Below are 25,478 nucleotides of genomic sequence, written 5' to 3' on the forward strand. Positions count from 1 at the left end.
CCGTTACCATGCCCTCCACGCCCGTTCGACCGCGTTGGCATTGATTTATACGGTCCGCTTCCATACACTGCAGACGGCAACCGTTGGGCTATAGTAGCGGTGGATCACCTTACACGATATGCCGAAACTGCTGCCCTTCCGGCTGCCACAGCGACGGACGTCGCCTCCTTCATTTTGCACCGATTCATCCTTCGCCACGGTGCACCTCGTGAACTGCTCAGTGACCGAGGCCGCGTGTTCTTATCTGAGGTGGTGAAGGCGCTTCTCAAAGAGTGCAACACGATTCACCGAACTACCACCGCCTATCATCCGCAGACCAATGGCCTCACTGAGCGATTTAACCGCACACTCGGAGACATGCTCTCCAAGTACGTCGCTTCTGACCACACGAATTGGGATCTCGTCCTTCCGTACGTTACTTATGCGTACAATACCGCTACGCAGTCTACCACCGGATTCTCTCCTTTCTTCCTACTTTACGGCCGCCAACCCTCTGCTACTATCGACACTATCCTCCCTTACCGCCCTGATGAATCCGAATATCGGCCTGTTTCCGACGCCGCGCAACACGCCGAAGCCTGCCGCCAAATTGCCCGGTCACTCACCACTGACACCCAGCATCGCCAGCGCTCCCGCCTCGACCAAGACCAAACCCCACCGAACTACACTTCTGGTGCACTTGTGTGGCTCTGGATCCCTTCAGGAACTCCCGGTCTCTCCTCAAAATTTCTTGCGAAGTACCATGGTCCCTACCGTGTGCTGGAGCGCACCTCTCCGGTTAATTATATCGTGGAACCCCTCACGCCGTCTCCTGATCTCCGCCGCCGAGGACGGGAGACCGTTCATGTCCAGCGCCTCAAGCCCTACTACGACCCCGCCGTCTTGCCATCATCCTAAGTCGCCAGGATGGCTCCTCTTGTCCCCGGGGTGATTGTAAGGCTAAAGAAGAAGATGCGTCTGATGATTTGAAAAGACGAAGACGAGGTGACAGTGTTCTCGAGAGTTTTTGCCAGCGCTACGCTTGTGTGTCTTTTGCCGATCTGATCCCAGACTGCTGCCGCTGCCGTTCCCGTCGCCCCAGTACCTCGTAACAAACCCCCCGTTACACTTTATTAATCCTTATGCTATATTCTGAAGCAAGAGCACGAGACTCCCTCAGCACCTTCTGAAGGCTCCTGGAATTCCCCCAGCCAATGCTCATCATTAGTAGAGAAGGTTTGAATATCACTAGGCTCTGCACAGCAAGACAGCACATTTTTCATGCAGAAGAACATAGCGAGTTTGTTGCTACAGTTAACAGAATTGAACAATAAGTATGTGGTGCCCTAGTTAAAAATGTTCCAAAGGCATGAAAGCTTAAGTAGATTTTTTTCTTCTAAATTTTAGTACAACACACCTGGCACTGGGAAGGGCTACACTGACCAGCGAATTCAAGAAAATTTATCAGCAAACAACAGAAGTCGAATAGAAACCTTAAAGGTGTAAAAGTGTGCACACCTCTATAAAAGGACCCTAAAGCACTTATACTGGACATTTAAAGGCTTTTTTCAATCCCCCATCAATTTTGAGGTGCGGGTCACATAAGGCAGTGTTAATGTTTGTTGTGTTACTGATAACAAAATGTCACCCCTGGCTGTTAAGACAACGAAGCGTTCATCAGTACAGCACTGAAAAGGATGATTGACTATAATGGTACAGCAGGTCAGCATATGATTGACCAGACGCTGGATGCACTGCACCCGACTTTCCCTCTACATTTTAAAACAATTTTATTTGACCTTGAGTGACCTTTACGATGACCTTGTGCAATTTTAAATTCCTCAGCAGACTTCCCCCTATATCAAAGCTGACCAAAAATGCAGAGCCCTCAGCAGATATCTGTAAATGCTACAGGACGAGTGCTGGGCCCGATAACAGCAAAGTGTGAAACATATATTGAAAGAGTCAAAGATTCAGCTGAGATTTGTGGGGAAGCATCCTTGAGAAATTTTGTGTATGGTCCATTGAGAAAGGCGAGGGGAAGCCTCGAACCTCCTGCTATGCTCCATGTTTCACATCTGTTAGTGCAGGCAAATTCGCACAAGCAACTAACAGCCACGAAAGAACACAGGCAGCATAAGCAGCAGCACACAGAACTAGGCACAGAGAAATAAAATGAACAAAAATGCCATAGAGGCCTACCATTTTTGCCACCATGATTATCTGGCTCACTTTCACTGTCACTGTCTGAGAAAAGAGGGAGAGACAAGAGGTAGAAACAAGGAAGAAATATAAAGGCAAGCAATTTCATGCCCTGCACCAACAGAACCGTGCAAAAAAAAAAAGAACGAATACAAGCAAGCATTTATACAGAATTCATCCAAGAAGCAGCCCGCACGTGCAGAAAGCAGAGGCCAAGACTGATGCCCAGTGCAGTTCCTCAATTTGTTGGTATTTGTTGTTGGAGTGTGAACTCTCAACTTCGCAGAAAGCCAAACTTTTTCAACATTCACGTTCTATAGGCACTAACAATGAAGTGATACAAGCAACACACAACTTCAACTGGTACTTGCACATATAGCAAGAAATATTTTCCTGTAAATCCCGCTATTCCACTATTCAAAAAATTACTGCACAAAAGGATGTTAGACAAAACATTTTCACTACTCTCCCGGCACTTCCACCAGTTCTGCCATTCTGCTCAAGAGGCCTGGTTTTCCACACCAACAGTAAACATTAAATCGAGGAACTGCACAAGAACAAGAATGCAACTAGTATTCTGCAAAGCAAGCTGAAAAAAAAGCTCTGATGCCTCATTATGCATGCCACTGTTGCGCCCCAGCATTTGAAGACTAACCTGACGACGCATATTCTCCTGGATGAACGTAATTCCCTTGGAGCAGCATTAAATGAGCACACAAGCAGAATTAGTCTTAGTAAACACTGTCAATGAGAAGAAAGCAGCACATTGCCTGACTTGTTAAAACAAGGCCTTTTCCTTTCTTTGTTTTCTTATTCAGTTCACTGTTATGGATGCAAGTTTCCACAGCCCGCAGAGGAAGTTCACAGCACTAAAAGTAAAGCTGACGGTGTATTACTCAGTACGCAATGAAATAAAGCCACCCAAGTCCTTACTACTGCAATCGTGTTGCAAAGCATTTGGTTATGCTTGTGGTACAAAAAGCCTGCTTCAAAGAAGCAAAGTCAGTAATGCAACTGGTAAACATATATCCAGTGCCCTCCCAGCTTGCAGGGTCTTCCTGTCAACTTACCTGTCACGTCCGAGCCTTCTTCACCTTCTGCCACATTTTCGTCATGAAAGCTTAGCTCCTGGTAAAGTGTGTTCGGCCTGCGCTGCTCTCTAATGAATTAGAAACAAGGTCGACAAAGTCGGCTGACATCACTTCTTGTGACACACACAGCTGGCTCATGCATAATCAAACTTGGAAGATGCATAGTTGTGACTTAAATGAATTTCAGGTTTTTGGTTCGGACCAACATTTTTTCACCGCATTTTTGAGCGATTTGGTTTCAAATGACACTCTGAACTAATTAAAACTTTTTCAATTCCTGACCAACAAAAATAGAATGAAAATTTGATTAACATGTCAGACTATATAGCTGTAGCAGCTTTAACAGCTAAGAAAACTAAAGAGATATTGTTAGAGCACTGGGTAACCAGTATGCGGCAGCACTTGGTATTCAAGCACCAAACCAACATAATAAAATGCAGAACAGTGCAGAAACCTTAACTATAAAGCCATGACAGACCACTTCCAGTCACTGCTCACCAGCATTAAGCTGTAGTCACCAAATCATCAAGTCTAATTTGGACAGCATGTTTTTCTGTGCAGTCACAAACAACATATATTGCAAACGAATTCACACAATGTTGTCAACAAGGAGAAATTGGCTACCACATACAAACCTGAAAAAGCAGCAGTGGGCACTATAGCAATGCTAAAGCATAGCACCAAAATCATGAGTGCTAAAAATGAGCTTCACAAAAACTTGCTCTTTGTGAACTCAAAGCCTCAAGACAGGTTATGTCAACCTTTGAGCATAATGCATTGATTGAAATAAGAGTAACTGTCTTGAATTGTTATGCATAAGTGACAAATCTACCTCGAAAAATGCTAAATTTTATTTCGAACAATTCAAATCAACCATAATGCAAACAATAGCCTGAAGCACTGGGAAGCATTAATTAGCATGGGTTGGCTGTATATCCAGTGAAACGTGTGCGTGTGATTGCAGATCACTATGAGCAGTACTTACGTATGTGACAATGTAACTTTTGTGACTGAATTGAGTCTTTTCCTCCCGTAGAAATGCTAACATATCAAGAGAGAACCCGAGGATCAATTTTTACTTGGAAAAATAATTCGACGGAGTTGTTATCAGTGTCCCTTTAAGTATGGTCACAATTTATTACACAGTTACATACTCCATGCAAAAATTAAGCACAGTGCACAGCGTGGCGTATTTGCTACAGACACTAAGGCGTGATCATACCTGCGCACAGTCGTTTTGTCGATGCCAACGTCGTCGTCATGCGTGATGTCTTCGATGTCTTCCACTTCAGGTGTCAGTGACGTCGTTTCTGACATGGACATGTCCGTGCTGAACCCATCAACCCAACCACTTTCTACAGAAGCAAAGACAACAGAAGGAAGACACCAGTTAGACAACTTTAAACAAATGTATCTTGACATGAGAAATGATTTCAGGAAATTATCATTATTGTAGAAAGCTCATAACATCTTATATTTACCTCCCTACTTATGATGTCAAATCTAAGACAACTGTGCTTCTCTGTGAAGATTTCCAGCCTCCCAAGTCCAACAAAAGCTCAAATACTAACTGCATTACCTCAAAAAAGTTACTATCTTAATTACATTTTGTTAGGCAGATTTGGCAGTTCAGCTGTTAATACTTCATTCTCGTAGCCATAAACAGAATGAAATTCACTCAGTCAGTTTACCAGTACTGAACAACAACAAGCCTGAAACCGCACTTGGCAGGCGACCTGTCAGATGGCTACCAATCACTTGCATTCACCTCCAAGATAGTCGATAAGGGGCACTGTCAGGAACGCTGCCCCGAGTTATCAAAGTGCATCGTGCTCCCCTAAGCATGGAACAACCAACAGGTGTTCCTTCAAGAATCAACAAGTCAAAAACCTGTTTTTTCAAACATTAAACTTGATCCAGAAGCACATTGCTGACTGTTAGCACAAACACAAAACCACATGGAGATGAAAAGCACCGCACAGATGCTTTCTTCACACTGGACTAGTTGGCAAACATATTCAGCGCAAAAGCATGTACCACAAGAAATATATAGAAGGCACAACACAGCATCTTCACTGTGCCTTCCATTTCCTTCTTGTGGCACATGCTTTTGCACAATAAATCAATGGCGTACTTTTACCGACAAGCCGAGTTTGCTATCCCCTTGTCCCTAGCACTGCTATGCTCTGCAATTCAAGCAGCGCAGTTTAGTAGGTGTGTTACCAAGTAGCGTGCTTAAAGATAGCTGATAAAAAAAAAAAAATTTGCAACGTGGCCTAGAGAAACAACTGTATGGTCACATCAAAGTGAACATACATCAACATGAAAATCTGACAAACAGGACCCCCTCTCTACTAGGGCACCATTCCTGCATTAGCTTTATGGAAGGCATAGAACACTGACAGGACCCACATACATCTGATTACGAAGTAGCACGTATTTCCTCATTACTCCAGGCGGGTTACAGTACACCTCCCACACACATGGACATTCCTTTTACAGTTTGAAACTGCGTGATTGGCCCAGTCAAGCACCAAACAGTGTTTAGTTGTAAACGTGGCAAGCAGATGCATTCACAAGCCCCTTTTGCAGAATTATAAGAGAATTAACGCCACAATATGGGAGCTTACTTTGCACCTGTCCAACCTTTGGTAGCAGCTGTTCAGCAGGCGCTTGCTGTGGAGCCTGTGGAGCGGTAGGAGCAGCTCCAACACGAATTTCCTACACAGCATATGCAAGGCATATTTTTCCTCAAGACAGGCAACCAAAAGAAAAAAATAATGGTCTGCTATCATGCATCCAACTCTCCAAAACGCTGAAAATATTCCCTTGTCTGCTATTTTCCCCTCATTTAAAGAAAACAAAGATGGTAGATAAAAATGAGCAAGTCATATCACCGCGGGTGCCTTCCATTATATATACATGAAAATCAAGTCAGCCTATGAGTGGCAACACTGACAAGTCAAGAGCAGATAAGAGGCAAAAAGAAAGCAATCTAATCACCAGCAAACTCTGCCAAAAGTACCAAACTGCTACACAGCCAATTCTAATTATGAGGGTGCCCAATCCTGCTGAACATCAAGACACTTGCCAAAGTGCAATCAAAGAGTGAACTGCGATTGCTGCCATCATGCTCAAATGCTGACTAATATGGGGCTATGTATGTGGCCAAACTGCTTTCTTGTGTGTGATTTGAAAATAATGTGGCAATTAATTTAGCCAAAAATGTTTTTATTTATTTTACTTCAGTAAAAACTCGTCTGTCTGCTACGTCTTCTACAACCGTACGTGCCTGGCATCCAGCAGCCCAATTCGTCAATCACAGTCAAATGGGAACATGTATCAGCATTGCATGTCGAGTGCACTCAGAACTTCAATCAAGATCAGATTCAATCAGGATCACAAGTGCTCGTGTTTGAAGGGCAGCTCTTTGGATTTTTGAGGTAACCATATTCTAATGAAATCCATACTGTATATTTTTTTTCTCGTTCCTGGTTTTTCCTACCAAGTTTGGCACAGATGCAACATTTTATTCTGGTGAAAAAAGATTTTGAAGTCTGCCCTTTCTGTGGCCTCATGAGATTCAGATGACTTCTATGGGCAACACTGTGTTTTCGACGTTATAAGCATTGCTGGCGCAATAATACCCATTCCTCGTTTTACAAACAACATCTTCAGGCTTGGATCAAGTTGTCTCCGGCATTTGAAAGAACTCATCATATTCAGTTGCTACTTAAGCCATTCAGTGCCTCTACAAGTGTTTTTCATCCCACCAAACATCATCCCTGGTCACAAACTAAGGTTCAGTTTCAGTTTGCTGCTTTAAAATGGTTCCACTTGGTACTTTGAATGGCTTGTGCAGCAGAGAGGGGACTAAAGATGCGATACGACTATCAACCCAAAATGTTTGAAAAATCCCCAGAGCTGCCCTTTAAGCAGCACTATGCTGTATGCCACACCAAAGGCAATGTTCTTGCACAGTGAAGGACTAGATGTACCCGGAAGATGACAAACTAGCTAAGTTTTTGTTTTGTGTGTGCGTGTAATTACATGTACTTTTCTTCATATTTTTATGCTCCGCCACGCCAAGAGGCACTGGCAAGCCATTACAAAGGGCATAGCCAGCATCAGCATCGGCTCTCCATGGGCATGAAGAGAGGAGCAGCAAGGACAGTGGTATTTCCCATGGCTTCTGAAAAGTCTACGCAGAACCACGTACAGGGCGCTTACTTCCAGAACGAACCTGTATTTCACTCTTAAGGCTGGCGTTGGAATCTGTGCTCTTCGAAGGTGAGATGAGGTCTGGGTAGTCGGGAGACGTTGGAATTGTCTTGGCTGGGGTCGTTTCACCTGAGAGGCCCAGGGAGGCGGGGCCACCAGGGGACTTGCTGAGGGCAAAGTGCAACCCAGCCTTGCTGCTTACGAAGAACAAGAGAGCAAGAATAGGAAAACAGGGCATCACCACACGCGACTTGTTCATATTCTCAGCGCAACATCGTGCCATGAGACTGGCATGCTGACAGATTACTAAAAAGACGGGAACTACACTAATTTGCAATGGAACAAGGAAGGCAAAACTACACAACTTCATCAGTTTTAATGTGTACACACCCGAAATGACATTTAGAAAGACTTAGTTCTGTACTAGCTGGTACAGCATCGCGAGTGTAACGCATTAACGAATTACAAACTAACCTGCAGCCGAAGCCTTTCAGAGTGCAACATGGCACATCCTACTTATTGATCGAAACATCTTAAGGCACAATAAAGCACAAAAAATACAATTTAAAAAATCAATAATTATGACACTAATCAGATTTACGGGCACCTCTTAGAAGGGAGCAGTGCAACTCACAGAATAGATTTGCTCGTTACGTACTAAAGTCACTCCGCTTCTGCCATAAAAAGAGTCAAAAAATGGAGAGGATGGGTTGCCCCCTTGGTCCCCCCAAACCCACTCATAAATAAAATACTACAATATGCCTGTCTTCAGTCATGCAGCTGGCATGCAAGCAAGCACCGATTTATGTTGATGACTAGCACAAAGCTTTCATAACAGGACTGATAAAATTTCCCAGCGAGTCCCCAGCATAAAAAAAATGTCACAACATAAACGCTCACCTTCCTTTCGAGCCTGCCATCTCCATTCTGTCTGCACCAAACAATATTTTTGTCCTCTCAATATAGTCCATGTGGGTCTTGAACAACTGCAAAAATGTATTCTTTATCAAACACTGGAGAACAGCACTACACCAATATATCCTTCTGCAGATTACTCACTTCAGTATATCTTTCGTGAAGTTTGGCATACTCTTTTTTCATTTCGGACTCTTTTTCTTCTAATCTTGAGGCTAAAAGGAGTGAAGACGGAATTAATCGCCACAAATGTATTCCAAAACACAGCTAAGCAGCAGCACTTCATTGCCAGAAAAGAATTAAAACATACCATGATCTGATGTGTTTTTTGACTTCAGCTCCAGTATGCGAACCACCGACTCCAATCCTTCAACTTTCCCTTTGAGGTCCCGGCGATCATCATCAACGGTATATTCAACTTCTAAAAGTTTCTGTAACATCACCAAACTGATGTAAATACATAGCATTGAACAGTACACTCAAATATAGTAAAACGACAGTAATGGCAAAGGCACTCGTAGACCAGCTGTGACATAATTTTTACCCAGCAACAAAATAGCTCTGAACCAGTAAATGTAAGCATATACAGACCAGCCAGTGGACACAAATGAAGATCAAGAAAGCCACAATTGTCAAGTGGAGCACAAGGCAAAGGTGGCAGCATTCGGGAAGCCAAAAAGACATTTAAGGGAGAGACACAACAGCGGCGACGATCGAGCATGCATCGAGGACCGGAGTGAGGTGCCCACGCGCGAACAGACCACGCAGAGGGAACACCCAAACACAGGAAGTGGGCGACTTTGGCCTTGCATAGGCCCGTTCATTGAATGAACGGAGAGTTCAATGAAACCAAGCACCGCATTTAACCGCTCGCTACGCGGGCACGAAAGCACGGTGAGCGGCGGCAGTCGCGTAGCAGACATATTCACACGAGATGCCTACTTTTCTTTCTACTATTTCCACTGCGTCAGTTGCCAACGAAAGCACGGAGGGAGACGGCTCGCGTTCTGCCGTTGCATAACGCCGTCACGGACGTACTCGTTCCGAACGACAGCAAAAAAGTGGGTCAAGCTGCCAAATGGACTTCGGGGATTCCGGGTGCCGTCGAACAGCTGATCGGCCCTTTGTCACCGGCGCTCAACCGGGCTCGCGATCGCGATGTTTCGCTGAACACAACGCTGTCCATGGCACGCACATCGCGCTGAGCAACATGAGACGCATCTATCGCAGTGTCATGCGACGAAAGCATCGGTACAGGATGTGAATTCAGGGAGGCCGTGTGCTCTCGCGCACCTTCGAGGGCTCTGCTCTTGAGCTGTTGCATAATCGCATACACAAGAAAGTAACCGTCAAGAGCCCCAAAGTCGACCGAAATGGCTAGGTTCAACGACTGTCGATACGAAATAGACGCAATAAACGTTGCCCGTGCTCGTGTCCGTGACCACCGACCTAAAATATGGTGAATGGAGTTACGCTCCGAATACGGCCACAAATGTCAGTACGCTGTTTCACCGCTGCTAAGCGCATCCACTTCTTGCAGTTCAGACGCGAAATCTAGTTCACCAGTGAAATGTGCATTCTCGCGTTATTAGCGGCTGCAAGCTTTTGAAAATAATAACCTGGAGTGGAACTTCATTCCCGGAACTTCGAGCTAGCTGCGCTTACCTCCAACTTAGGACAGCGATGCTAGGCACTACACGTAGGTACACAGTACACTTCACCCTCCCGACAATAACTGCACAGACTCGCTGCTCATCATCACCTGTTCGGCTGCTTTTCTCAGCTGTTTCTCGCGCTCGTACTGGGTGACCAACTGTTCATTATCCTCTCGCAGCAGCTCCAGCTCCACTTCATGCTCCTGGTTCTCCATGAAAGCCAAGTCCAAGCTCTCCAGAACGTTCACCACGAGTGGCATCAGCTCCTTGACCACATCCTCGTCGTATTTCTCGATCATGCGCTGGAACTCCTGGTAGATATTGCCAGCCAACGTCTGCACCTTTTCGGACATCACGTCGTGCGTCTCCTCGTTTGTCGTTCCGTAGACCGTTTCCTGCATCGGAGATTCCGTCTCCATGTTTGTGGGACTTTCGCTGACTGTCGGTGGCCACGATGTTAGTCCCCGATCGCCGAAATACTGTAATTTAGGGCGTGGAGAGGTTGATTTCCTAGGCCTACGGCCTGGATACCCATAACGATTTGGACAGATGCGAAGTTTGTCTGCTGAGCTGACCGACTGCCAAGCCAACGGAGCGCATACATAGATATGGGAAAGAAGCACGGTCAACTCCAACACACGCGTTCGCCATGCTCTGCTAATTCAGGGTTTCCCGTTTCCGCGCTTGGATGAAGGTGTGGTGGCGCCACGGGTAGCGCGGCGGCAGAGCGCGCCGGTAGCAGCCGCGTGAACGTTGGCCGCGTGGCTGGCTGACTGACCTCCCGCATGATGAACCGACTCGCCTGAGGCCGGTGAAGAAATGCAAAGAAAATAAATCGAAGCGATGCTGTAAAAGCCATTGTTATTTATTGAGTTTCCACAGCAACAAAACGCTGTAACACTTGTGGCTCGCAGCTAGCAGCTTCTGTCATGTTTTAAATTTGATGTCTTCGAAAGTGAAGTACAGCTGCGCACTTGCTTTAAATTTATACACATTTATATGATAACGAAATGAATAGCGATTGTCGTCGGCTTGATGTGCTTTTTTTTTTCTCCCTTACTGACACGTAGACCGCAAAGACAGAAAATGGCATGGCCTCGTGCAGACGTCACAAAATTAACGGTGAATGTTCTCAACGCGCGCACTTTATATATGTGGGCCGCGAACTTAAAAGCTTGTTGAGACTTGTGAATGCGTGCAGCACAGGACGAACCTTTGAATGGTTCGCGCGTTCACCGGACCTGCATATACAGAGTATGGAGCTTTTATCTCTGGCGTTTCTTGCACCCTGTTTGAAGACTGCGAGTCAGCTTGAACACGAGCGTGGAGACAATAGATAAGATAATTCGAAGGAGACAATCGGCTCAAGACGCGCACATGTACGTATACGTGTTTCCAGAAGATAAACAAGACGGTGCTGCACTTGCGCAGATCACTAACACTTCACTCGGTGCTTCGACCACCCCTACGTTACGGTGTCGCGAGAGGAAGCGAATCTTCGTCCGCCTAGGGTAAGTGAGCGTTCGGAAAAGTTGCTGACTTGGCGCGGTTCATTTTTATTTTTTCTCTCTTGTTTTGTGCTACAAATAATGAACTCTAGGTGAATCACTCAACTGCCGTGACTATAGGGAAGATCGAGATGGATTCCAAGATCCTTACTATAGCGGTAATGATCTTGTTTTCCGAAATGGGAGACAAGACTTTCTTCATCACAGCGCTGATGGCGATGAAACACTCGAAGACTTCGGCCATTGCAGGCGCTCTGTCAGCCAATGCCCTGATGTCCGTCTTCTCAGGTGTGCATGCATGCACGCATGTTAATTCATACAGGGCATCCTGGTACATGGAGCCAGTTCAGCGACATGATTGACATGTCTTCCTTTTTTTTGCAGCTGCGATTGGTTCATTTGCATCTCTCGTGCAAAAGGATTACACGCACTACTTGTCAGTGGTCCTTCTGGTTATCTTCGGCTCAAGAATGATCGCTGAAGGTTGGTCCGAATGGCACGGGCGTTTTATTCTGCAGTTATGCATAAATGCTTATGGACTTGGCTTGTTACTCTTTTGTGCGCACTTCTAGGTTATGCAATGGAGAAAACTCAAACTAAGGAAGCCATAAAGGAAGCCGAAAACGAGGTAGGCATACTTTTTTTAAAAAATCGATTATGCCTTCCCCCTTCACCTCGGCAGGTGAAGTGTCACGTTACAGATTTTTACTTGCGTACGCCTAGAATAATACTTGCGCGGAAACGCTGTCAGAGTTCTAGGGAATGGTTTCGAGTGATATTTGTCCTTCTGTATGTAGTCCAAAGCTTCATCATTAAGGAGAAACACTACATACTTCTCCCGATTGTTCCTGCTGTCATCTGCATTCATGCAGTATATATATTCTTAAGCAAATTAAATTCCCTGCAAGCTCATAAGTAGTTATTCTCAAATAAGCAGACGTGGGAATTAGCACCCAAAATTGTTCAATGCAAGAAGCGAAATGTATTCAAGTCGGTTAGTTTAACACGTAAGTTGAGTGTAAATAACGGTTAATTCTCAGTCAAAATGTTTTTTAGCTCCTTAGAAAACCAGCGCGATAGAAATCCCTCGAGACACTAACGGTACTGCTTTAATTTATCGCTGCCCCTAGCTCAGCTATATACTTGTGCGCTGCAGTGCATGAAGCCACTTGTGATTTCATGTTTAGTTATTAATTTTCTCAGTCTCTGAACTGAAGACGCGAACGCTCACTTTTTGCAGACGGTTGCGAACGAATGCTTTTGTAAGTCAATAGAAGGATATATACACCGCCATTCTGAGATTTTTTTATCAGGTCGGGAACAAGGTGCCCTTATTGTCTTAGTCATAATTCAAATTGGTTGAGGAAAGAAGTTGAGTTTGCCCCCGGCACATTACAAAGGCCGATGAAATCAGGTGCAAGGCTCAGTTCAGTATAGAGCCCGCGGATAATGTTCCATTCGTCGTTAGGCCTTGAACAATGGTGGGCTCTAATATTGCCGTTTCCCGCCGCCACATCGGGGCTGCTCTCATCTGAAGGTGTCACTCAGCTGTTGCTTCGAGGCGCTGCTATTTCATACAGGTGGCCAGGCCAGCGGTCAGCAGATGTCACTGCAGCTGAGTGACCGTACGTTTGACTGCATCGTCGACTGTGACACGTGTCTTTCTCTTCGTGCCTGCCGTAAGATGCCGGAAGGTTTTGACGAAGAATGTGTGCTGATATTGAACACTGGAGCAGGGATCGAATTGCAGTAGTCCTTCAGTGCGCCTTGGCATGCAGCGGTCACTCAAATTTCGAGGTTCAAAACACGCACCAACAAAGGAGGACTGGCATGAACGTAGGAGTAGAACGCCAAAGAAACAAGACTCGCACAAAAAAAAATTATCTCTAAAATCTTTTTTTTTTCCTCAAATTCTTGAACCCAGTGGAGGCCTCAGAAAGCAGTGAATAACGTTAATAGAGTTCCGGTGCCTGTACGTGTGCAACGATGTTTACTGCATTTTAAACGCCGATATATGTCCGTCAGAACAACAGTGCACCATTTTCAAAATAGTCTGAAGAGGAGCAATAGTATGTCGTTTTTTCTGCAGACCTCCGGAGAAACCAAGGGCTGGGCAAAGCTGGCGGGCAACTCCGCTCTTGTGCAGACATTCCTCTTAACGTTTCTGGGGGAGTGGGGCGACAGGTCGCAACTCTCTACGATCGCACTGGCAGCCAATGAGGTAAGCGCTCGTGTCGCTAATTGAATTAACGTGGTTTTGCGTTATCCGCTGATTCTTTTTGTGCGTTTTATTACAAGTCGATAAAACACTTTTATACTATACATAAATCCCAGGGATTGTAAAAAGGAAAATAATATATATATATATATATATATATATATATATATATATATATATATATATATATATATATATATATATATATATATATATATATATATATATATATATATATATTCAGGACTTGAAGAAGACCGCACCGCGGTCGAAACGTTGATAAATAAATGTGCCTTTGTAGAAGTGCCCACTTCTCTTAAATGTTTATTCTGCGGAGCAAACGCAACCTACGTTCGTAACATATATATATATATATATATATATATATATATATATATATATATATATATATATATATATATATATATATATATATATATATATATATATATATATATATATATATATATATATATGGTCACATGCGGCCGCGCTCAGCACAGCAAGTTCGTGGTGATAATTAATGGCGAACTCGCATTTGGGGGTGTAAGCTGTCCTAATTATGTGTTAAACCCATGAATGCTATCACGTGATTTCTCCATGACAACAGATGAATGCTGTATTTCGGCGTAATAAAATGTAACAACGATTGATTTGAATCGGTACGGTTTGAAAACTTCTTTCGTTTTTCGCCTACCTAACGGTATAGTATTACACCTATATACGACACACCTCCAAGAGACCTCTAGAGTCTTATCCCTTATCTCCAAGACTCCTCAAGAAGCAACTGACCTCACGATTACCCTACTCCACAAGCCCCTTTTTGTGAATGCAGCTGACGATTTGTATCAATACCGCGTGCATTTCCCTCAAGAAAAAAAAAAATGAGGATTTGATTATTCCTGCACTTCCTTGCAAATGACTCCCTTCTCGGTCGTGCAAGGGTGCTTTTAGAAGTAGTCGTTCTGAGTACACACCACCTTTTTTGTAGTGCTTTTGTACATACCTTCCTCTATTGTCAAGACCAATGGTTTTCAAAGAATTAAGAGTCAGCGGTGCCTTCCCTCTCAGGACTGTCGCGCCACGTCTTCTCCCTTGTCCGACCGCGACGGAAGACCCGCGCCAATTCAGCCTCATCGATATAATATGCGCTTCCGGTGCAGACAGCTTATCCGCTTATCGCGAAGAAATCGGCTGCCTCCTTCTCCGAAACCTTCATTGGTCTTTTTTTTCCTTACCGGCGATTATTGCCTCAAGGCATCTCCTGCGCTCTGTGCCGCCGCCTCTGACAAGACAGAGACGAGATAAAGCGTGGACAGGATGAAACATAATGTGTGCCTTTCACTGAGAAATAAAGGAGGCTGTGTTTTGTGAGTCTACCTACCAATCCCGAGGTTTCGGAGTGCCACCATCACTTCTGCTGGCCCAAGACGCATTCCTCAGCGCCCGCATGGTTGATAATAGACGTTTTCAGCATACCGGAGACGTATACCAGCGGAGACGTATATCAGTTTACCGGACCCCTCTTGCACATGTGCAGGAGGGGTCCGGTAAACTGGTATACGTCTCCGGCAGTACGTATCGGCTAGTTTTTGCATACCGGAGACGTACTAGCGGAGACTTACGCCGGCTGCACACGCGAAGTGGCCCCAATCATGTCACTGCGCGTGCGCAGGCGTCGTCCTGTAAACCGGTATACTTCTCCACTAGTATGTCTCCGGCAGTGCTAAAGCCTACTGATCACTGGCCAAGACGCAAGAGAGATCAGTCCTTATGAGGTGCGGTCAGAAAGAAAAACCTGTCCTGCTCCACTGACGTAACACAATTATTCTTTGCCTGTTTTAGCGAGCCAAGAAAAGGGATTTTTTCCGATAGTACGGCACCCAGGCGACTGGAAATATGTAACGGCCCCAAGTCGGAATAGCAATGCATTAACCATAGAGATCAGCCTCGTGCAGATTTAAATACAAAAGCAGGTTGCAACGCATAGTTTTTATCCGTTTTGCTTGTGCGACTGGCCGGGATACTCTGTCAATGCCGGAGAGAGAGCAACTATTTTTTGCTTTGATTTTAAAAGTGCTTCGAACTTACACAGGAGACTGCGAATCACACTGTTTTCCCTATATGCTATAGCAGCCCTAATGTGCTTCATCCGTGAACGTTTTGCAGGGTGTCTCGAAGGTGGCTGTGGGCGCCATCTTGGGCCACGCGGTGTGCATCTTGGTTGCTGCCTATGGGGGATGCCTGGTCGCACACAGGATGTCCCTGCGTTCAGGTGAATATACCCATCGCTAACTATTTCAACAAGTAAGCATAGGAATTCAAGATAGTTTTTTTTTTTCAAATGTATGCTGCAGCAAGACTGTTTTAGCTATAGCTGGTCGTTACGAGGCATACGTAAAGTGCGAAGTGGCGCAAGGAGGAGTGTACGCTATCTATGTTATATGTATGAATGTATGTAAGGGGTTGCGCGCCCATTACAACCGCTCCACATTATAACCGTGATGCTAGCCATTGTGATAAAGCCTCTAGACTGCCAGTACGAAGACCATATACGGGAGACCTTATATATACGGAGCGTATACTGCATGCCGTCATGGCCGCTGTAGACAGCATGCATATCTATAGTATTCTGCAACGTTTGTAAGGTCACGCTGCTCAGTAGCAGGAAAATATTCCCTTTGAAGGGTCCCTGCAACGGTTTTGAAGATGGCTGTAATTTTCGTGCATTACGTAGAGTGTCACGCACAAGTCCTCAAAAGCAAGCCGGTGATTTACGAATTCGAAAATTGTTTTTTTTTAATGTAAATGGCGCAGTATCTGTCCCGTATATCGGCGGACACCTGAACCGCGCCGTAAGGGAAAGAATAAAGGAGGGAGTGAAAGAAGAAAGGAAGAAAGAGGTACCATAGTGGAGGGCTCCGGAATAATTACGATCACCTGGGGATCTTTAACGTGCGCTGACATCGCACAGCACACGGGCGCCTTAGCGTTTCGCCTCCATCGAAAGGCAGCCGCCACGGTCGGGTTCGAACCCCGGAACTCCGGATCAGTAGCCGAGCGCCCTACCCACTGAGCCACCGCGGCGGGGCTTAATTTACTAATAGCTTTTTTAAACAAAAAATAAATAATAATGTACGAATAGTTTTTCGTTTTAATTCCCATTCCCGGGCCTCGCGACGGCGTCCGGTGCCGGTCTCTCGAGAGAGGTCCTGCCTCGTGACGTCATGAGGGTCGTGTGGCGTCGCGAAGGGCTCGCACTGGCTCGCCGAAACCGAAACGATGCTCATAGCGAAGAAGCGGGATGCACATTCGGCTGGAGACGGCGGCGCGTGGCTCCCTTCTCGTGGCGGCGAAAAGCGAGCGGCAAAAAATATACAAACAGCCGAGCCGGGTGACGCATTCGTGGGCGGAGCTTATTGGCTCCGGACTCTAATTTTTTTTTTTCTGAGTCTTTCCGGTGTATGAGACTACAGAGAAAAGGCGGAGGGTGGTTTTTAATCGCCGGTGTATCTGGCACTACATGAGCTATATCGAATTTTATTTCCCGGGAGGGAGATGTGTGATTCAATACCTATCAGTCATTCGACTTTGTTGTCCTCACAGTGATGCTACTAGTAAAATGCAATTTAGAGCAATTTCCGAAGCACCAAAAATTCAAATTTCGAGCACTTTGGAGCATAGGAACGTCTATTTAGGGGTAATCTGGATCACTAAAATTTATTTAGAACCACTCTGGAGCATGTAGTCGTCAAACCTTTTAGGTTACCAGACAATGCTGGAAATGTTTTAGTGTGATGTAAAGATGTGCTAACAATAATAATTGGTTTTTGGGGAAAGGAAATGGCGCAGTATCCGTCTCATCTATCGTTGGACACCTGAACCGCGCCGTAAGAGAAGGGATAAATGAGGGAGTGAAAGAAGAAAGGAAGAAAGAGGTGCCATAGTGGAAGGCTCCGGAATAATTTCGACCACCTGGGGATCTTTAACGTGCACTGACATCGCACAGCACACGGGCGCCTTAGCGTTTTAACGCGACAGCGTTAAGGAGCTCGTGTCGCAGAAAAGCCGGTGTCGTCGGCGTCTTTGCCGTGAGCGAAAAATGACGCATCTCAGTGGACACCTGAACCACGTCGTAAGGGAAGGGATTTTAACGCGATAGCGTTAAGGATTGATAGATTGATCGATCGATTTTTCCTTCCCTTACGGCGCGATCCGGGTGTCCAGCGAGAAATGTGAGACAGGAGTAATTTCCTTAAATTGTCCAACGGGCCACGCGTCGCGCCGAACGGGCGATGGCGTTCCGTGTATTCCTCGGCGACGCTACGACACGCTGTCGCGCCTCACTATTAAAGACGAAGCTTAAGCGTCCTCCAATTTTTTCCTCCGTAAAAACGCAGCCGCCGCAATCGGTTTCGTACCCGGGAACTCCTGATCAGTAGCCGAGCGCCCTAACTGAGCCACCGCGGCGGGTTTAAAGATGTGCTCATTTATATGTTTCTCGCTATTGGCACAAGATCCCACTTCGCAGGTCTTCAATTCTAAGTTTCATGCTGTTAAGAGGAGACTTCTTTGCAGAATGTCGCACAATATCTAAATAAAAAGCACATACTTTACATGTGCTTACGAGCACAGTAGCTTAAATATGTGCTTGTCTCACTTAGAAGCAACTATATAAGTACACTCACTCGCCTCCATATATCGTTGTGAGCCGGGCCACTCTTGATCACTCCCTGTGCTGGCTAGAACGTTACCTTCGACAGTTCTGTCTGGAGTGCGCACAAAACCTGCACTAACCCTGCAGATGTACAGCGCTTCAATTTTTTTATTTATTGAGGAGCGCCGGGGTTACCATTTTGCACAAATGAAAGGAGTGGCGATAGATGCGCAAATGCAGCAACTCCCTGCAGTTGCGGCTATTTGTAATGAACACTGGAATAGTATGAATGAGGTCAAAGCACTAGGTAAAACGCGCATTACGGCTATGACACTAGTTGACACGTTTAGCATACCGTGTACCGTGTACCGTGTCGACGTTGCCGTACCCCGGAGCCCGCCCACCGCCAGTGCACGCGCGCAGATTGGTCCCGATGCGGCAGGCGTACACGCAGCCGCCGGGTGCCTGGCGCCATCTGGCGCCATCACGACGATCTGTGCTTGCGCACTGACAGCGTGCGGGCTGCCGGTACTCCAGTAACTGTAGCGGTAACTCGGTACACGGCATGCTAAAGGTGAGAACGAATGTCTCCGGAGGTGGTTCGGTTGCAGCTATGGCGCAGGTGCAGCCCGCGTGCGGGAACGCGCCGCGCAACCGCGTTCTTGATCGTAAACGTGCATGAGCGACAAAAATTTTCCGCGAAAAACGTGAAAAAATGATGGACGTTATGAAGTATTCGATAGAAAGCAGGAAAAAAAATGGAGGACGTTTAAGCGGAACGCGACAGCGTGTTGCAGCACTGCCAGGGAGTCCACGGAACACCATCGTCCGTTCTGCGCGAAGCCTTGCCCGTTAGACAAATCGCTCTGCTACGTACGGTGAAACGGACGCGCGGAGCGGCAAACCACGTAGAGGCGCTGCCAGGCGCCTTGCCGAAAGGCGCGGGACTCAAGTTGCAGTCGTAGTTCGTCGGCACATCGTTCTCGGCAAACCCGATGCCACGAACACCAGCATAGCATCCGCGTCGAACGGACGGGCAGCAATCCGCAAGCTTCGTGGTGAACGCGCTTTGGATGTGCGCTGCGTTGTTCGCCGCTCACCGCGTGATTCCTGCGTTCCCGCACGGCCCCACTGCGCCCGAACGAGACGAGCGGGCTGCGCTGCCGTCGCGCACTATCTGTTGGGGCAGTGGCGTACATTGCGAGGATGAGGAGGAGGAGGAAGGAGAGGAAGGATTTTTCGCTCACGGCCTACGCCGCCGACGCCGACGACGCCGGCTTTTCTGCGACACGGGGCCCCTAACGCTGTCGCGTTAAAATTCTCTACTCGAGCCCAGCAGCGCCGTCTCCCGACACTTCGAGCACTAGTATTGTGAGGGATATTTATGTGCACGTTATCAACGCATTCTTGTCCTCCCCTATTCTCTCTTCCTCCTTTCCCCTTTAAAACAGATGAATATCCGTTCTATTTCACAGCAGGTGATAAAAGATCTCATCGCACTCATTAACTGAGCCGATGGGAAAAGATGCGATATGCACTCTGCGCGTGAGCTTATTCCTCGGTGTCAGCGTTGAGAAAGCTTGCTGTCAAACTACAGTGGACAGGCTGATCGCACCTCGCAGCATTTTCGCAGGGCCGGCCAGGCTGCCTGTGAGATTTTCACAAACTGACTTTACACATCCGGTCCGCGCCTAGCGTCGACGCGTACTCTTCCAACAGTCTGTCGCTCGTCAGCGCTCAGCAGAGACGATATTCTGGCAGATGCGATGTGCTGTGTACGCAGAAATTGCCCTATCTGCGTATTTGAATTGTACTACCAAATGATATTTGTGTCACAATTAAACGCGGCCTTCGGCTGCGTCACCGGCCGCGGCCAGTTCGAGTCATGCTGTCACGAAGGTTAAACTCTAAAAACACGCAAGGCTGAGGACGTCGATCGACCTCCATCTCGATGTGTGGGCTACTCGGATTTTCTAAGCGTGAGAGAAACGGGCAGCGGCTCAAAAACTCGCGCCAAAAATTCGACGGATCAAAGGTGGCTCGCGCATATGGCATAATTAAAAATGCACTATCAAAGTACGCGTTACACTCTAAACACGAAAGGAGTAAAAAGAGAGTAAGCTGTCATCTAGCGCGCTCTCTTTAACGGGCAGGGTATGCTGCCAAAGGCCTGTGGTAGATTTCAAACACTAAAAAAACGGAACGCTTATGGTTGGCAACGAAAATAAAGTCCCTCTTCAAAACGGCAGTTACGAATATTTTAATCGAGGTTTCAATTTCTCTGTTTGCTAACCCCAGAACATTCAGTGCCGCATTTAAAAGCCTCCTCTTAATGCCAACGAGGGAACGTGCCTCCGTTGCCTATCATTCCATGTACAACCTTTGTCCGTAAAGTTTCGAGACTGAGTTCATTAAAAAAATGCGTTTAACATTGAAATCATTTGTGCAGCACACCTTCGAAATATTCTCCCTTTCAGTCCATACACAGCTTCCAACGCTTCTTGAGGTCTTGTAAACAGTTAAAAAACGGTTCTTTTGGCAAGGCTGTCAGCTCCTTTGTCGTGACGTCTTGAATGGCCTCCACGCTCCCCATCCAGCGACCTTTTGACCCCCCCCTCCTCCCCTCCATACTTAAAGACGCTTAGCTACTGCCCTCGGTCACCCCTGATGAAGGAGACGAGTTGGCTTCGAAACGTTGGGTTAAAGTTAAAATTTTTGGTTGGAGTTGTGCAGTTTATTATAAGTCTTCAAACCCAACCAGACAGGCAAATCTGTCAAAATGTTTAGTTTTCAGGCCTCTCTTCACACGAGGAAACAGGCAAAAAATCGCATGGGGAGAGGTCAGGCGAGTATGGCGGGTGGGGATGTAGAGTAATGCTATGCTTGGCGAGAAATTTTGTCACGCTGAGAGCAGTGTGCGGCCTTTGCCTTATAGTGGAGAAGGCTCCATTTTCCAGATGCCCGTAAGTCAGGGCGACGGCCGGCATCGCAGCGCATCACGCATGCGTTGGAGCACGCGGATATAAAACTCCTTATTCACCGTCTGCCCTTGCAATGTGGGACGAACTCGTTGTGTATGACACCTCTGGCATCGAAAAAAAACTATCAGCATCGTCCTTGTTTTGGTCTTCTGTCGCCGCACCTTTCTCGACGCCGGAGAGCTTGTGGACCGCCATTCGTCGCTCTTCCTCTTTGTTTTAGGATCGTAATGAAAGCACCATGTTTTGTCTTCAGCAATGATGCTGTCGAAGAATGCAGCATCCTTCTCTGCCTTGGAGAGCAAATCAACGCTCACTGATGCCTGCCTGTCCTTCTGTTAGTCTGTGAGGGAGTGCGGCACAAGTCTAGCATTCAGATTTCGTTTCCACAAGTTGGCACGCAAAATTTGGTGGCATGTTGCCTTACTAATGTCGAGAGCCTCTGATCGCGAGCGGACTGTAATGGTGCGGTCTTGCTGTACGATCTCCCTGATCCGAGCCACGTTTTTTTCATTCCGTGAGGTTGAAAGGCGCCCCTGCCTTGTGTCGTCTTCCACCGACGTTCTCCCCGAAACGAACCTCTTGTGCCACTCGAAAACTCGCGCCCGCGATAATGTCTCGTTGCCGTAAGCGTCACAAAGGAGCTCATAAGTCTGTGTAGCTGTCTTGCCAAGCTTCACACAGAATTTTATGCTTACACACTGTTCGAGGCGGTCGTCCATCTCCCCACATTCACTCGCAGTAGAATGCGCAGACGACTAGTGACAATGTGTTTTTTAGTGTCTGACAAGATGGCGCTACACATACGCACCAACATTTGTTTTGGGGAATCATTTCTAGAGAAGAAAATAAATCAGTCTCGAAAATTTACGGGCAAAGGCTGTATAGCGCGCTAGAGGACAGCTTACTGCCTTTTTAGTCCCATATATATATGCTTATTCGTGTTTAGAGTGTGCTACATTCGTTTTTAATGCAGGAATGCATTTAACGGCTACATTTTTGCCTCTCTTTCTCCGCAGATTACTTTTGCCCATCCGCCCACACCACGCGGAAAAGTATAGGTTTGAGTGGGGTTAGAACCCACACCACGGCACGTGGAAAGTCAGCGGGTGCCTTCTGGCGCACACCTGCGAATCTGCTGCTGCGTAACGGGGCCGAACTCACAGCGCAGATCACAACCGTGACACCGTTTGTTGGCCAGCGTTTTGTGGACGCACTGTCGTCTATTGTAAATGGCCATATATTTGGGCCGCTCGCCAATGACCACGCGTTCTTACAAGCGAATAATAATTTTTTTATTCTTCCAATGAACAAAATACAATTTAAGGCCTGTCTGAATGAACACTATGAATTCGTCTGCATGCTACAGACAGCAAGGAGTGGCATTGATTTGTAGCAACGTGCGTTGCCTTTTTGTTACGAGTGAGGCGCTTCTTTTACTTTTCAGGTTTATATTTTAGAAGCTAGCATGCTAAACAGGGTTGCCTGGCACGCGTGAATGTTGCTCAACTGTACTCATGATAGGCTCTCTCTCTCTTTTCAGTTACTCTTCTTGGAGGCTGCGTCTTCCTTCTGCTTGCCTGCTCGAATGTCATCATGGGCCCCACTATTTGACGACAGTCTTTTTGTTTGACGTCATCATATATATAGGTCGCTGTACTTTGTGGCGCATGTTTCATCCAGATTGCATGTTTAAACTCATATCTTACACGTGTACTTCACAGACGAGACTTCAAATAAAACCTCAATTGTGGTGGACTGAATCTTGTGATTCCTCTCCAATGCAGAACAGAGTTGTAAGGAAATGCACGTGCTGGGCGAAGAACCTTTTGTTGCAGTATTTGTTCTGCGCCCAGTGCTCTACTGGTTGCCCTCCTTGTTCGCACCAGTTTTCGGAACTAACAAGCCAGGTAAAAGCACAGGCGTTATTATGGGAAACTTTTGGAGGGGTGCTGAGGGAGGGGTCCTATTTGCACAATGCATTTCTTGAACGTTTTTCGCCCAAAATAAGGGGCCAGCATTACGCAGCAAGTGTAAACTTTATCAATTTGTGGTTAGTCAGTTTTCATTGCGTCGTCCATGTGAGCTCCGGCTGCTTGCGAACCTGGAAGCAATCGCTGCATGCAACTCACTCTTTGCATTTATATGGTAGTAACTTAGTAGCGTAATAACTTAGTAGCGTAGCAATTTGCAGTTAACGATGGGAGGATATATTTAAACACTGCACCGGAGGTCTTGAGGTTAGCAAATAAAGGAGGCTGAAACTTCCGTTGAAACTTTCGTAACTGCAAGAACTAATTTGCATGTTTTCAAAGCGGAATTTGTTTCCGCTGGCAACCGTAAGTATTCCGTATCTTTAGGGATGGAAACCTACCCCAGGTCTTGGGCAGCATACCCTGCCCCCCAAAAGAGAATGTGCTAGAGAACAGCTGAGTCCCTTTTTATTCCTGTATATATGCTAATTCATGTTTAACTTGTACAGTGATGGATAATAGTTTGAGGGATGCGGGTGCGTGGAGTTTGGATTGCAAAACTTTATTTGTCCAACATATATTGGGAAGATATTAGTCTTCCCACCTAGACGACAGCCAGGAGTCCTTGGACCCTAGCGGCGGCTTCGGCCAGTCGGACGATCTTCGGGTGAACCTCCAGGTCGGAGCTGAGCAGTAAGGTCTCCCATTGGTCTAAAGACTTAATGCTTTTTCCCACAGAGGGAGCCTGAGGGCATTCCCAGAGGATGTGATTCAGATAAACTCTGGCGTTACATAGCTTACACTGGCTAGAGTTACAGAGAGACCGCACAACAGTATATACTGTGGGATAAACATCCTCCAGCCGATACATCCTTTTAAACAAGAGCCAGGCCGACTCTTGGCGTCGCTTGCAAACCAATTTCCGAACCCGGTGTTGTGCAGCCTCTACTACCCGGGTTCGGGGAAAAAATTCACCGCGGTCAAGCAAATGAGGTCAATGAAAAGCACAGAAGCGCTCATGAGGGGACATACAAGCCCCAACAAATACCAACTGAGTGGCTAGCGATGCAACACTGCTACTGTTACTGTTGTCGCTGATAGGAAGAAAGAAAAGGAAAGTGCATGGGCCTGCCTACTAGCTCACAGATCTACCTTCACAGATCTGGCCTGGCGGCTTCCCCATTGTGCCCTTTTTGTGCCGAACCTGAGACAATAGATCACTTCCTGCTGTTCTGCCGCCGCTTCTGTCATTTGAGGAAGCGTCTTTTGCAAATTCCATTTCATCAACTGGGCTTGCCTGTGTCCTCCGCGGTTGTTCTTTCCATTGGCGCTTCTTTGCTTGGACGAAGCGACAGGAGTGTGCGCTCTGCTGTGCAAAATTTTCTTCAAGAAACGCAGCGACTCCCATTCTAATTCCTTTTTCCCGCTCTCAGTCAGTACGACGTTGAAACATTACAGGTATTGTATACTATTATGCGCATTAAGCCATTATCCCGTCTTCGATCTCCAAGTTAACAGGACCCCTGTCCTTCCGTCTTCCAATCTATCAGACTACATACTATTACCACTCCTTTTCCCGTCAAAACTTTCCTGTATCCAGCAATTAACCGCCTGTGTCTCGGCCACTCCCCCGTAGTGGGTATGTGTCAGCAACGTCTGAGGCCTTCCTTCTTTCCTTCCTACTGGCTCAAGCCGAGCCATGCTCGCTGCCGCGTGCTGAAAGTAGAAGAGTTAAAGGATAGGAGAGCAAAGATAGACAGAAAAGGCGCGCGCTAATGCCCCGGGCCGATCCCGGAGGCAGTGCAATACCGGGCCGACCCGTGCCAGAGTTCCTCAAGCCAAGCACTCCGCCATATTCCAAAAATAAGTTTAATATCTTGGGTCCAAGGACCCGCAGCAGATATTAAATCAGGTATCTGCATCCCGCAAACTTTTCTCCGTGGATGTACTTGTGGTTCAGCTCTTCGACCGACGCGCGCTTTACTGGCTGCCATATTGCTTGCACGTGCGACTCGATGTTCGCGCGCGGGCGCGTCGTGACGAAAGGGATAAAGGGGGAATACAAGAAAAAGAAGCGAAGT

The 25,478-nt window shown here is 46.6% G+C and overlaps 3 protein-coding genes and 1 pseudogene across 3 annotated transcripts in view; 1 reads left to right on the plus strand and 3 right to left on the minus strand.

Moving 5' to 3' along the window:
- The window catches only part of syd (JNK-interacting protein syd), a 47,335-nt gene extending 36,614 nt beyond the window's left edge, over window positions 1-10,721 (minus strand). The window contains 9 exon segments of the mRNA XM_077662627.1: window positions 2,182-2,226; window positions 3,252-3,340; window positions 4,495-4,627; window positions 5,903-5,993; window positions 7,516-7,687; window positions 8,394-8,479; window positions 8,553-8,623; window positions 8,719-8,839; window positions 10,171-10,721. Coding sequence (XP_077518753.1) covers window positions 2,182-2,226; window positions 3,252-3,340; window positions 4,495-4,627; window positions 5,903-5,993; window positions 7,516-7,687; window positions 8,394-8,479; window positions 8,553-8,623; window positions 8,719-8,839; window positions 10,171-10,482 — 1,120 coding nt within the window. The 5' untranslated portion in view covers window positions 10,483-10,721.
- Window positions 1-25,478, minus strand: part of LOC144128863 (E3 ubiquitin ligase Rnf121) — a 283,986-nt gene that overhangs the window by 91,626 nt on the left and 166,882 nt on the right. The gene's annotated exons all lie outside the window — the stretch shown is intronic.
- On the plus strand, window positions 11,299-23,173 carry LOC144128864 (putative divalent cation/proton antiporter TMEM165). The gene is made up of 8 exons (XM_077662636.1): window positions 11,299-11,317; window positions 11,495-11,574; window positions 11,664-11,859; window positions 11,956-12,054; window positions 12,144-12,199; window positions 13,661-13,792; window positions 15,959-16,064; window positions 22,968-23,173. Exons 3-8 carry the CDS (start codon window positions 11,703-11,705, stop codon window positions 23,036-23,038), a joined length of 621 nt encoding a protein of 206 aa, XP_077518762.1. The 5' UTR covers window positions 11,299-11,317; window positions 11,495-11,574; window positions 11,664-11,702; the 3' UTR covers window positions 23,039-23,173.
- On the minus strand, window positions 25,173-25,301 carry LOC144130738 (U2 spliceosomal RNA; annotated as a pseudogene).

This window comes from Amblyomma americanum, chromosome 4, assembly GCF_052857255.1.
Source record: "Amblyomma americanum isolate KBUSLIRL-KWMA chromosome 4, ASM5285725v1, whole genome shotgun sequence".
Taxonomy (NCBI): Eukaryota; Metazoa; Arthropoda; class Arachnida; order Ixodida; family Ixodidae; genus Amblyomma; species Amblyomma americanum.

Coding starts and splice junctions, on each gene's coding strand:
- LOC144128864 (XM_077662636.1), top strand. CDS start 11,703: ATGGATTCCAAGATCCTTACTATAGCGGTAATGATCTTGTTTTCCGAA. Junction 12,055..12,143: donor CTCAAGAATGATCGCTGAAG/GTTGGTCCGAAT, acceptor GCGCACTTCTAG/GTTATGCAATGGAGAAAACT. Junction 12,200..13,660: donor TAAAGGAAGCCGAAAACGAG/GTAGGCATACTT, acceptor TTTTTTCTGCAG/ACCTCCGGAGAAACCAAGGG.